Here is a 12,500-nt window from a genome sequence, read left to right as displayed (position 1 = left end):
GATCATCAGCAAGCTTCCCCCCACCCCCCACCCTCAGAAACTGTAAGTACTTTTTCATCAACACTGATGAACTGTGGCTGAAAGCGTGCATCAACCGGCGTGACATTTGCCATGTGTTTCCCCCGGGAGCAGAGCCGAGCCGAGCAGACGATGAGCAGCCGAGTGGGGCTGTGTGTGTTGGGCCTGCTGTGCCTCCACAGCTCAGTGATTGGCCAGGTAAGGAGAAAGTAGCAGAAATCATGAATCTTTACGTTTTCTCTGGGATTAAAACACAGATTATAGAACAGATGAACTATTAGACTGCTAAGGATTAGAACAGTGAAGTAAAAGCAGTAAATCCTGGATTCAAAACTGTAAAAGAACAGCAAAATGTAGTTAAAGCATCAGAAGTAAAAGTTCTCCTAATGCAATGTGGCCATTGTCATATTGATGCATCATGTAAGCAGCTTTGGGCTTAATGCGTAACTACTATACAAATATGCATCATATGTTGTAATCTGAAAAGTAACCAGTAGTTATCAGATAAATGTAGCCGAGTAAAAAGGTCAATATTTTCCTTTAGTATTTAGAGAATAAAGTAGCATAAAATAAAATAAATTTCAAGTTTCTCAAAATTGTACTGAAGGACAGTACTTGTATAAATTGTACTTATTTCCAACACTGGGTTACAAACATGTATTTATCTGACGTGTGTCCTTTATTTCAGTAATTCCTCTTGTTTAGTTTTGAAAGAAGCGCACAGGACTTTCACTCCAGTAAAAGTAGAAATACGACAACATGAAAACACTTCATTCTTCATCTAAAGTCTTGTTTCAGTAAAAGTAGGACATAATACACAGCACAATATAGTTAAAGTATTGAAAGTAGTCATTATGCAGCAGAAATATATATATTAATAAAGCTTCTACATGTAAGATGCATTTTTATGTTGTAGTTTAGTTTACCTCATATAATTATGAAGTAACTTTAGCTGTAACGATAAATGTAAAAGTAGTAAAAAGTAGGTTATAATATATTTCCGCTTGCGGTGTAGTGGAGTAGAAATGCAAAGTATCAGTAGAAGTAAAGTTTACTTGAGTAAATGTACTTTGTTCCTTTCCACCGCTGCTAGTTTCAGCTCATGAGCTGCCAGGAGAGTTTCATTTCAATACACACTGCAGGCCTTAGGAAAGCCATTCCTCATGTTGTGCAGCAGAAGTGCATTTTCCTCTGTTTCTTCTTTTTCTGGAAGGCTTTGGACGTTCAGCCCGGCGTCCTGATCTTCTGCGACGACCCGTCGGTGGAGAGGGCCGTGCACAGCGCCGTGAACAAGTTCAACGAGAGGTTGACCAGCGGACACAAGCTGGCCCTCTATCAGACTCTCTCAGCGAGTAAGGTAAGCGATCAGAGACCATGTGGCTTCCAGTTCAGCAAAGACCCCTTCATACTGCAGAAGTACATCCTGGTCATTGTAAAGTTTCAGAGTGCAAACATAGTGTTCAACTGTAGTGTGCTTGTTACGCATCTTTCATCTGAAATTAATTAACTAAGTTACACAGAAATTGATGTAAAATCCGTACTTCTATGAGTAAATACACATTCGTTCATTGAATTTAAAATGTATTTCAGTGTTTTTAAATATTCTCATGTGAATACATCTGATGATCGTTATCTTTGTAAAGAATTCTGAAAGCTGAACCCGGACGCTGATGAATCAAGAGGAACTAAAGCTGTGGGAGGATTTCCAATAACTTCTTGGAAAACATGTTTATACACTTTAACCTCTGGTACACCCTGATTGTGCGTGTGTGCGTGTGCGTGTGCGTGTGCGTGTGTGTGTGTGTGTGTGTGCAGTCAGAGAATGGCTCAGACTCGGTGTACTCGCTGCAGTTCACCAGCAGGAGGACTGAGTGTCCGGCCGGCAGCATCACGCCCTGGACCGACTGCGACTATCTGCCTTATGGCAGCAAGGAGGTGTGGTTGCTTAAAGTTGGTAACACATTTTAAAGTAAAGGTTTGGATTATACGGTATTTAATCACACACATCATAACTCTGACATTATCTATACTGCTATACTTCCAGATGCAGATTTTATGCAATGCCACCGTCTACATGACGGAGACTGAAGCAGACACCAAGCAGGTGGATTGCCAGCTCGGTGAGGGAAAACTAACTAGCATTATCTTTTTAACACTAGTAGTCTATAACCAGTGGTATTAGCCTCAAGTTTTTTCAAAATACTTGAAAAAAATGTTCTATTTTAGTTAGATGAAACTGAGAAAAGGCCAGCAGCTGCGATCCAACATCTGTAGACTATTTAACAAGTTACATCTTGTTGAACCCATACAACAACTCAAGTGGACCTCCAAGTAAAACAACAACTTGCTGCTTTTACACGTAATAAACAAGAGAAATATATAAAATGTTAACGTGTGAGCCGTGTTGCTTTGGAGCAGAGCCAGTCCTTTCCAGTCTTTACACAAAGTAAAGTGACCTGCTGCTTCCTGTAGCTTCAGATTTGCTGTTAAAAAACAGAGAGAATCTTCTCATTCAAGTCTCAGCAAGAAAGCGTGATATATAAACCAAAAGTTCAAACTATTTCCAGAGACATTTTTCTTTGCTAGAAACTCGAACAGAACTTAAAATGAAGTATTTCTAAATGCTCTCAATAAGCGAGATTATTTGAAGTAACGTCTTCATTTTGGGGCCTCATTTCAGATGTTAACTGCGTGGCTTATTAATTAACTTATTAATGATCTTGTCATGTGATGAGTTGGCACCTTCAAGTCTATTCCCATGTAACGAGAAACCAGTAATATCCCATTTTTGTCTTTCAAGTCTTTCAAGCATAGTATGATCATGTATGGGGAGTTTTCTTACAGCAGGAATGAATATATTGATGAAGTCAACCAAGAGAAGCATATTTCTCATTGAGAAAACAGTGACTTATTGAGAAAAATGTACACTTGTGGGCAAAGAGCATACAGAGGCGGGGGCAGATTGTGTAATATATCAACACTATGTGACGATATGGACAGCGCAATATTAACTAATCCCACCATAAAAGGCAGTGAAGAATCTAGACTTTAATCTGTTTACCTAACCATCCCACGGTCAGGCGACAACAACATAGATTTTCTTTTCAGCTTCCAAAATGTTTTGCTGCTTTGTAAAAAAGTATTTTCTGTCTTAAAATAATCTAAATAACTTACGAGGCGACCATAGAGTGAATGTGCTGAGCCAGAACCATCTGCTGTCTCCTCATTCTTTCTTCTCCTCCCCTGCAGACCGGACCGTCGTTCCAGAGAAGGCCACCTGTCTGGGCTGCCCCATGGACGTCGACGAGAACTCAGAGGACCTGAAGGTCCCTCTGTCCGTCTCCATCTCCAAGTACAACTCCGTGTCGGACTCCACTCACTTGTTCACCCTGCACAGAGTCGGCAGCGCCACCAGACAGGTAGCGGCCGGGTGGCAAGAAGAGGGAGGAAGTGGGGGAAAGGGCTGCTGCTTTCTGTTACCACTGTCTGGTGCTCTCCCTGCAGGTGGTGGCCGGCTTCAGGTACAAGCTGAGCTTCGATATGAAGAAGACGACCTGCGCCAAGGCCGAACACAAAGAGCTCAGCGATCTGTGTGTCCATGACGACCAGGATGTGGTAAAGATGGACAGCAAACACATATTACATCCGACACAATGTGATCCCGGTTTCATTTCTCTCTCTCTCTCTCTCTCTCTCTGTGTATGTGTGTGTGTGTGTGTGCAGGAGTTCGCTAACTGTAACTCCACAGTGGATGTAGCACCGTGGAGGTTTGAGGTTCCTCACGCCCAGATAGAGTGTGGCGGCGGCGAGCTGTCCAATGTGAGGCCGCTGTCACGAGATGCTCAAACACAACGACAACTGATCTCTAACTCTAATGTTTGAAAAAGTGACGTGTTATTAAAACAGTTTCACTTGTCAGGTCTCACTTCTAAAAAGCATATAAGCGAATATCTTCCAATATATATTTAAATCTATATTAAATATTGAATATGAAGTGGTCTTCAACAGCTAGTTGTCATGTTCTTACTTAATGTCACTGCAACCCTTATGAAAGAAGATTATACTTCTTCTAGGATATTCGTTGTTTGGAGTGCAATAAGATAATACATGCTAGATTGTTTTGTGAAATGTTGACACTAAACTGTGTTTCTGTTCCAAACAAAAGACAACACGCTGAGTAATGATATGTGATGGAGTAGCAAGAAATATGACTGTTAACAGCTACAGTAGTATGTAGCATAATAGATACATGTAAAATGGGTTGTTTCCATTGTACTGCCAGATGTTGATTCTAACTGTAACGTGTCTCACGGTGTCTTTTCTTCAGTTAATCATCACCAGGCGCCGCCCTGCCGGCTGGTCTCCTCTCAGGAACTTCCTGTACGATGTCCCGCCCTCCTCCTCGTCTCCACCCTCAGCCCCGTCCACCGGAGCTCCACCCAAAGAAGAGTCCTCTGAGGAGGACACCACGGCCTCCAAGCAGGCCGCTGCCCCCGCCGCCGCCCCAGAAGCCGTGAACGACAGCCCCTTCCACTGCCCGTCCAGGCCCTGGAAACCGTCTCCGGTCCAGCCCGCGGCTCCTACGATGGCGGCCCCAGAGGAGGGCACCCCGGAGCCCCCGGTGGACGGGGCCTTCAGCGACACAGACCTGCTGGCTTGAAGGTCTCCTCGAGGAAACCACAATGATCTCACTTGTCAAACTCTCTCAACAGATGTTGTTTTGTTTATTCTGTAGATCTCTATGATACTAGGTTGCATTGCAGGGCTTTTTTCAGAGGAGACATCCACAAAAGGGTGAAGTTAATTTTAAAACAAAAAACGTTTTTTTGCTTCCGTGACTTCTTCAGAGAGCACTGGAAAAAAGAGATTGCAATGATGCCAGAGCTCTAGACTGTTATTAAATGAACTGGTGTCACTTTCCTTTGAGTAAATCAAAGTAATGAGCGATTAAGTCGTGTTGGTTTATTCGAGATGTGAAAACGGAAACAAACAATACAAAATAAAAAGTGCTTTTCTATATTGGAACATTTCCTCTACTTCCACATGGACAACAAACATTCAGCTGTTTTATTACAAGGTACAGAGTTCACAGCAGTGCACCCGATGACTTCCATTAATAAAATCTTTGCGCTTTCATTGGCCCAAACGATCTGTCTGAACTTTGAATATGTTGATCTTTAGAAGGAATTTAACAAATCACATTCTGCCCTTCAGATTTCCTGAATCTCCTTTTCGGGAATCCAGTTTTTAAACTTTGGTATTCCCCAGATTTGTAGAAAGACCATCAAGAGCTGAAGTAGTTATGTTTGAACATTGCAGACAACGCTTGACACTTATTGATGCTATAATTCAATAAAGTAAGATTCTGTAAAGAGGCCAGTTGTCCAGTCACATAGCAAGGGGAGCGTGTGAGAGCAAACACAGCTGGGTGAATGTTTAACTCTTTTATTTGTACATCTTCACAGAACACTAAGATGACCAGTCAGGAAGAAACCGTTACTCTGCAACCAGGGAGCCAACGTGAAATACAATATACATTTATAAATAAATTAAAAACACAGCTTATTGTCCAGATGGAACGGTTCCTACACAGAGCAAACTTAAGGCAGTACTTTATAAACATCTGTAGGGCTGCTTAGCAGACTAAACAAACAAACAATCTTTTCTGGAATCTCATGCAGTAATGTGTTAAAAAAACACGACATTGGCCCGTTGTACATTCATTCATAGTATAAGTTAAGGTTCTGACCGCATGGGATGTGGTGGAAATATATTAGTAAAACACTATCATGTAGTTAAGAGCACTGAATACAGAAAATAACATGAAGCCACCGACCATATAGTCGCTATTTCTCCTCAAAGTGAGAATTTAGGACACTTCAGAAGCATCAAATGATCATAAATGGTCAATAATCTGAAGGATTAGTCATATTTGTTCTTAAAAACACTTTAAAACCCTGAACATTCTTTCAAAGGCTTCATAAAAACACAGTTGGTTTGACAATGCAAGACGTATTCACTTAATACCAGGCCCGATATTCATACAGGTGGTGGACACAATAATGTGAACACCTGTCCATCACGCAAACAAACAAAAACAGTAACATAAAAACACCTTAGAATAAATACTTGACGGCCATCGAAAACAAAATAGGGTTCACATAAGTAGTGTTTACTGCATTGGCTATTGCATTGAATCTCATTATATCTGGGTGTTCATGTTATTATGTCCACTGCTCAGATCCTATGATTTATTACTGACGCACAGGCAATAACTGAAGAGCAGATGAATAGAATTGGGATCTCAAACATAGTCCAACAGTATTTCACTGAACACATAGAGGACTTCCCTCTGGTACAATCTGCAGGTTCAACAATGATGTGTCATTATGTGATACTCAAGCGCCTGCAGGGCGTCGATCCACACGGTGGGACAGGTCTGTAAACGTGGGCCAGTGTTTTCATTGTGAGATAAAACATCAGCGCCGTCACTTAAAGGAGGAAAACTAGTGCAACTATATCTTTCCTGCGTGAATCCAGTGCCAAAGTTGGAGACCAGGAGAACATTCAAACCAGCAAACATACTCTGAGAAGATGTGAGAGCTATACATGCGCTGCTGCATGTAATTCATATGATCTTGATGTTGAGGATGAACATCTAAGATTATTACATCTTATTAAACCCTGTAAGATATACTTTGTCATAGTTCTCTGTGTGGGACTGTGGCACTGATGACAATCACTGCCAGAATCAAACAAACTGTGCACAAAGATTCTACAACCGGTGCTTATATAAAGTACAATACTCTCTCTCTCGATCTGTACTAAGTAGACACGGCACTTCCCCCATCTCAGCTTTCAACCAATAAAATACGTCTGCGCTTCTGATTTGTGATATTTCCAGTCAAACATTCACAACGAATGCATGAAACAAAGTTCTCCCTCGTTTAGGACGACTTGCTAACAGAGGACAGACGTCCACATTTTTAGTGTTTCCTTCTGTGGCACAGACCAGACAGTAGGGCGGGAAAAGAAAAGACTTAGAAAAGATTTAGAGACACCAAACTTCAACAGGTGGGCGTCATCACAAACAGACTCATGGTGGTGTACAGTGTGGGGTTTTCATTGGGGCCTGCCAATGAAGCTCTGCAACCTGTACAGAAAGACAACTAATGCACACAAACACACAACCCACCAGAGAAAAGAGGTCTGACTGCAACTGTACATACATACGGCTTAATGTACATCACATGTACTGGTTATGCTGTTGGAGAAACGTGCCGAGTCAGCTAACTTCCTTACAGACAAAAAGGCATTGAGAACTACAACAACAACTAGTCTATTTGGGTGCATTGCCCAACTTTGTTCTTTTTTAGGTCTGTAACGATATGTTCCTGCATGATGTGGTTCCAGCATTAGCGTTCATAGGCCTCAGTGATGCACGATTTGGCACATCAAAATAATAAAGAAGAGAAGAGCTCTTTAAACTACTGTATGTTTAGTGGCACTAAATCTGACATAAACATAAACATAGAAAAAAAACGAGTGCACATAAGGTCCATGTTATCAATTAAATACATTCCAGCAGTTCATTCTGCAGTAATGTGACATCGCACACATGCGCCATCAAAACGGACCACTTTGGCTTTTCGATACAATCAACAGTGAAGCAGCAAAGTGCTGACTTTCTTTTCTACTGACTGAGTGTCACACTGTCTGCGAGTAAGATAACGATAGAGCTAAGAGCACATCCAAATGTCTTTCTCGGTACGTTGTGAAGGCTCGTGAGGCGGCTCTGAGGCACCTTTTCATGATAAATACATTCTCTCCTTCACTGTCACTCAGGGCTCTCTGTTCTCATTAAGAACACCTTACATAAGTATACTTCCCGGGAACATTACCGATGTCAAAAGACAAGGTGACAACGGTTCGCTTAAAAGACACGATGAAACAAAAATGCATTTACCAAGCTGTGATCCTGCGCTCTTGTGTCATGTGCTAATTGTTCTGTTATCGCCAGTTATATGCCAAATATGTGAATAAAGAAAAAAACAAATGTAATTATCTTTTTGTGAAATATATTTCCGATGACTCATCTTGAGCCGGTATAGGCGCATTAACCAAATGAAATATGATCGTGCCGGTTAACTATGAAAACACACTTGACCGTTAGCTAAAGAGGCTCATAGTAGCTAGCAACGTGCTCTATTAGCAGGGAGGGCATGAACACTTTGTGTAACTTTGTGTAGTCAGATTTATTGACTTCCCCCACCACCCACCACCTCTGCCTCCTGACCAACAGGTGAGGACAGTGTGGGTGGACACACACAGATCCTGCATGCCCACTTTTGAGCTACACAATCAATTTTGAAAGATTTGTTCAAATCCTTTCGTGACTCAGGTTCGCCCACACGCTTGATGAATTCACAGATTTTGCAACTGACATTTTACTGCCTTTAAAATGTTGTAAGAGCTACAGGCTCAAATGATTCTGTTAGGAGAAATGTGTAAAAGGTAATCTTGAGATATAAAGAGCATGACAACAAAGAGCATTGCTCAAATACTGCCAGGGTTATGGGCTCAGTGAAAGGGGTTCTGGGTACAAATATACATCAGATGTGATGAACACAGGTTAAAATGCACTTCTGTTCATGAGTGGAGAGTTTAAAAGACATTCTAAGACAATCGGTCTCACATGGTTAGAAATAATAACACACAACGGAGGTGAGATCTAGCTTTTCATGTTAAAAAGTGCTGTTATGGTTTGCTTATGTTGAGACCACGTGGGTAGAGTTTAGCAGTGTTGCGTTGTGATGCCAAGGCATTTTATCAACAGGAAGACATGACCTTCCCCTGGACTTCTGCTCGCCAATAAAACAGACAGACAGAGCCTGAAAAATATGTCCCGGTAGTCCTAAACGTGAGACTGGCACTTCCATTCATATTAATTCATACAAATTCCAAGTAGGGCTGCACACTAGCCACAATAACACAACATGGGGCTGCTACTGGATAGGTCACATGAGATGTTTACACCTTAAAAGTGACGAAGGCAAAAAATAAAAAGGTATCAGCAGTCTTGATTTACGAATGTGAGCCAAATTCAATAATCGAGAAAAAAGAGAAAAGTTGTTGCAAAGTTGTTGTTCGTCAGAAGAAGGAAGTTAATTGGTAAACACAAATACATAAGACTATATTTACAATAGCAATGGTTGTGGAGAGTTGAGTTTTGACTTTGTACGTAAACTGAAAGAAGCTGGATACATAAATAAATAAAAAAAGGCATACCGGTACTAAACCTGTATATTATTTCTATGTGCTGTTTTTTTTTTTTTTTTTAAAGAGATGCATTATTACCCTGAATTTTATGCAAGAGTCTAAAACTGCACCACCAACAAATGTTCCCACGGGTGGAGTGCTTTGTCATAGAGGCCAAGGGACTGTGGAGCTGTGCAGAACGACCCTGTAGTTTTTGAGCTTTGAAACTCCTTCACAAAGGTTGAAACGGCGGCAAAGCTGACACCAAATCCACTTCACCACAAACATGGTGGAAGACTGTGCAGTGGTGGTCATCACAGAAGACCACACTCTCCAGTAATCCTGCACTGTGCACCAAATGTGATAAGCACTTATCGTGTAAGAGAAGTTCCTTGTGCCTGCTGTCGTCTCAGCAGATACGATAAAAAAAAAAAGGTTCCCAAGCGCCTCCTCTCTGAGGTGGAGCCACAGTGCAGAAGTAATACAGCAGAAGGGCAGCAAGTTGAACTTACTGTGTGGCTACTTTTATAGGCTGGCAGATACAGGTTCTTGTTGCTGTTCTGTCCAATTATCGTTTTTCAAGAAAGAGTAGCAAGGTAAGGGATCAAATTACTCCCAAAAGGTTATCCAGTTTGTTTCTGTTGGGGGAAAAACATCCAGGTAGGAGATGAGGACAGTGCTCTCTTGTCGACTCCAGAACAAGTAGAGGGTAAAGTGAGGGCATCAAGACCGCAGAAAAAGGCAGATGAAAATGACAAGAAAATGAAGAAATAACGAAAGCTCGTTTCGATAAATAAAAATGGTGTTTAAAAAAAGAAAGTAAATCAAGCTGCAAACTTGCTGTTCCTCCAGGGTGGGACTGGTGTGTTTTAGTTTGTTTGCAAGAGATCAGTTGAGTGCATGCTGTCTAATTGTGTGGAATATCCAGTCCATTTTGGTGGTCCATCCTCCATGGTGGGCGTCATTCATCTGTTTCATAAAGTAGTCCAACGCCTCCTGCACAAAGCAGGACAAAATTAACGCGATAAGAAAGTAGATCAAAGATTTTAGGAAGCCAAGAATAAATGAGAGCGCAGAAAAGTGGTATTACCTGCTCGCTCTTCTCCAGGGCTAATGTCTTTCTAATGTAGGCGATGTCATCAAATGACTGCAGCTCCGGCATGCCAGAGCCCAGCATCATGGAGAACAGGTTGATGAAGAGGTTAGCATGCTGCCGGATCGCCAGGTAGGCTTTATAACACATCTCCTGGAACCTGGGAGGAGATGGGAAATGGGGATGTAAGAAAGACAAACAAAGCATGAATGTATGCACACAGTTTGTTTAGTCCCAGCCACATCAACAAGAGGAAATAGAAAGTGTAAACGAAGCTGAGCGTTGGGAAATGAAAGCCACCCAAAGACAGGTGAGCACGTCAGTTTCATGCATTGTGCTGCTTTAAGTAATTAATTCAAACCTCTATTTAATACATATATATAACACAATCCTTTAAACCCAGCTAAAAAATACACACACCTATAGCAAAGTGTTGCTGTGGCAGTATCTCACAATAGAACAAGAAGAGACAAGTTTTCGGAGTCGACTAACCAACAGACTATTACTACTACTACGACTATTACTACTACCACTATACTTAAGCAATAAGGTATGAGAGGCAGTACTGTGTCATGCAATAATGTACAGTTCAAGGGAGTTGTTAGGCCCGACACGCAGCGGAGGGCCGGCAAACCCTTGAACTGTACATTATTGTAGACACAGTACTGCCTCGAGTACCTTCTTGCTTTTATAATACGGGTACCTGCGACTTTATAAGTAGTAAGCTCCCTTTCAGCACAAAATAGTTGTAGCCACCAAACGTTGTGTATCGCATTTCAGCAACACAGAAAATAGTCCCGTACATGTATGGCGGTTGCATAGCAACCGCCATACATGTACGGGACGCACAAAACGGGACTATAAAACTGACTGCCTGGCCAGGTCGGTTGGAAGCAGGTGGAGGATGACACGCAGCCACCGATGTAAAGAAGTGCTCTCGCTGCTTCTGTCCGTCTTTTCTCCGTCATTTTTCTCCTCCATGATGTTTAGAGAACTTTCCTCGCGTCGGGAAATTACCGACGTAATTATCTCTCACTGGAAATTATCATGATTTTGTGGTCAAACCCTTTTCATTCCTCATCTCATTTTAGGGAGGAAGTGACGTGTGTGTTGTCGTTCGTTATGCTAGTGTGGGGAATGCTACGTGATCTTGTTAGCTGTTCCGTTTGAGCTAATGTTACTGTTAGCGAAGTTGCAATACTGTGAACACTCAAGCAATACACCTGCAAGTTAAGGAAACGTCTGAGTCGTTACTGCGGACGTTACAATATCAAAGTTTACACAAACATGTTTGGTAACTGTCAAGCTTGAAATGACAACTAACGGTCGCGCAATTTAAATCTACCTGTTATTTTTAAGTGCGCACTGATATGCAACGCTCTAAATGTAAACAGGCTGTACAGTACTTTATGGCTGAATAAACTACACCTCGTGACTCACTCTCAACCAATCAGAATGCTTGATTTGATCTACTCGTATTATAATCAGCCATAAAGTACTGTACAGCCTGTTTACATTTAGAGCGTTGCATATCAGTGCGCACTTAAAAATAACAGGTAGATTTAAATTGCGCGACCGTTAGTTGTCATTTCAAGCTTGACAGTTACCAAACATGTTCGTGTAAACTTTGATATTGTAACGTCCGCAGTAACGACTCAGACGTTTCCTTAACTTGCAGGTGTATTGCTTGAGTGTTCACAGTATTGCAACGGGGCTCTTCGCTAACAGTAACGTTAGCTCAAACGGAACAGCTAACAAGCTCACGTAGCATTCCCCACACTAGCATAACGAACGACAACACACACGTCACTTCCTCCCTAAAATGAGATGAGGAATGAAAAGGGTTTGACCACAAAATCATGATAATTTCTAGTGAGAGATAATTACGTCGGTAATTTCCCGACGCGAGGCAAGTTCTCTAAACATCATGGAGGAGAAAAATGACGGAGAAAAGACGGACAGAAGCAGCGAGAGCACTTCTTTACATCGGTGGCTGCGTGTCATCCTCAGCCCTGCTTCCAACCGACCTGGCCAGGCAGTCAGTTTTATAGTCCCGTTTTAAGCGTCCCGTACGTGTATGGCGGTTGCTATGCAACCGCCATACACGTACGGGACTATTTCCTCTGTTGCT

At 41.9% G+C, this 12,500-nt stretch overlaps 2 protein-coding genes across 2 annotated transcripts in view; one reads left to right on the top strand and one right to left on the bottom strand.

Annotated features, from left to right (window-relative positions):
• Positions 1-150: 150 nt before the first annotated feature.
• On the top strand, positions 151-4,678 carry kng1 (kininogen 1; the record flags this gene model as incomplete). Its single annotated transcript, XM_079221499.1, has 8 exons — positions 151-216; positions 1,232-1,375; positions 1,834-1,953; positions 2,069-2,138; positions 3,268-3,437; positions 3,523-3,633; positions 3,742-3,837; positions 4,346-4,678. 8 exons carry the CDS (start codon positions 151-153, stop codon positions 4,676-4,678), a joined length of 1,110 nt encoding a protein of 369 aa, XP_079077625.1.
• A 5,486-nt stretch (positions 4,679-10,164) lies between these two features.
• pik3ca (phosphatidylinositol-4,5-bisphosphate 3-kinase, catalytic subunit alpha) overlaps positions 10,165-12,500 on the bottom strand; it is a gene marked incomplete at both ends in the record, with an annotated part of 19,540 nt that continues 17,204 nt past the window's right edge. Inside the window, 2 exons of the mRNA XM_079221332.1 lie at positions 10,165-10,272; positions 10,367-10,529. Coding sequence (XP_079077458.1) covers positions 10,165-10,272; positions 10,367-10,529 — 271 coding nt within the window. The remainder of the gene's footprint in view (positions 10,273-10,366; positions 10,530-12,500) is intronic.

Source organism: Taurulus bubalis, assembly GCF_910589615.1.
Source record: "Taurulus bubalis genome assembly, chromosome: 7".
NCBI classification, from domain to species: Eukaryota; Metazoa; Chordata; class Actinopteri; order Perciformes; family Cottidae; genus Taurulus; species Taurulus bubalis.
The sequence above is the reverse complement of the archived record's forward strand: the minus strand, read 5'-3'. Positions and strand labels throughout refer to the sequence as shown.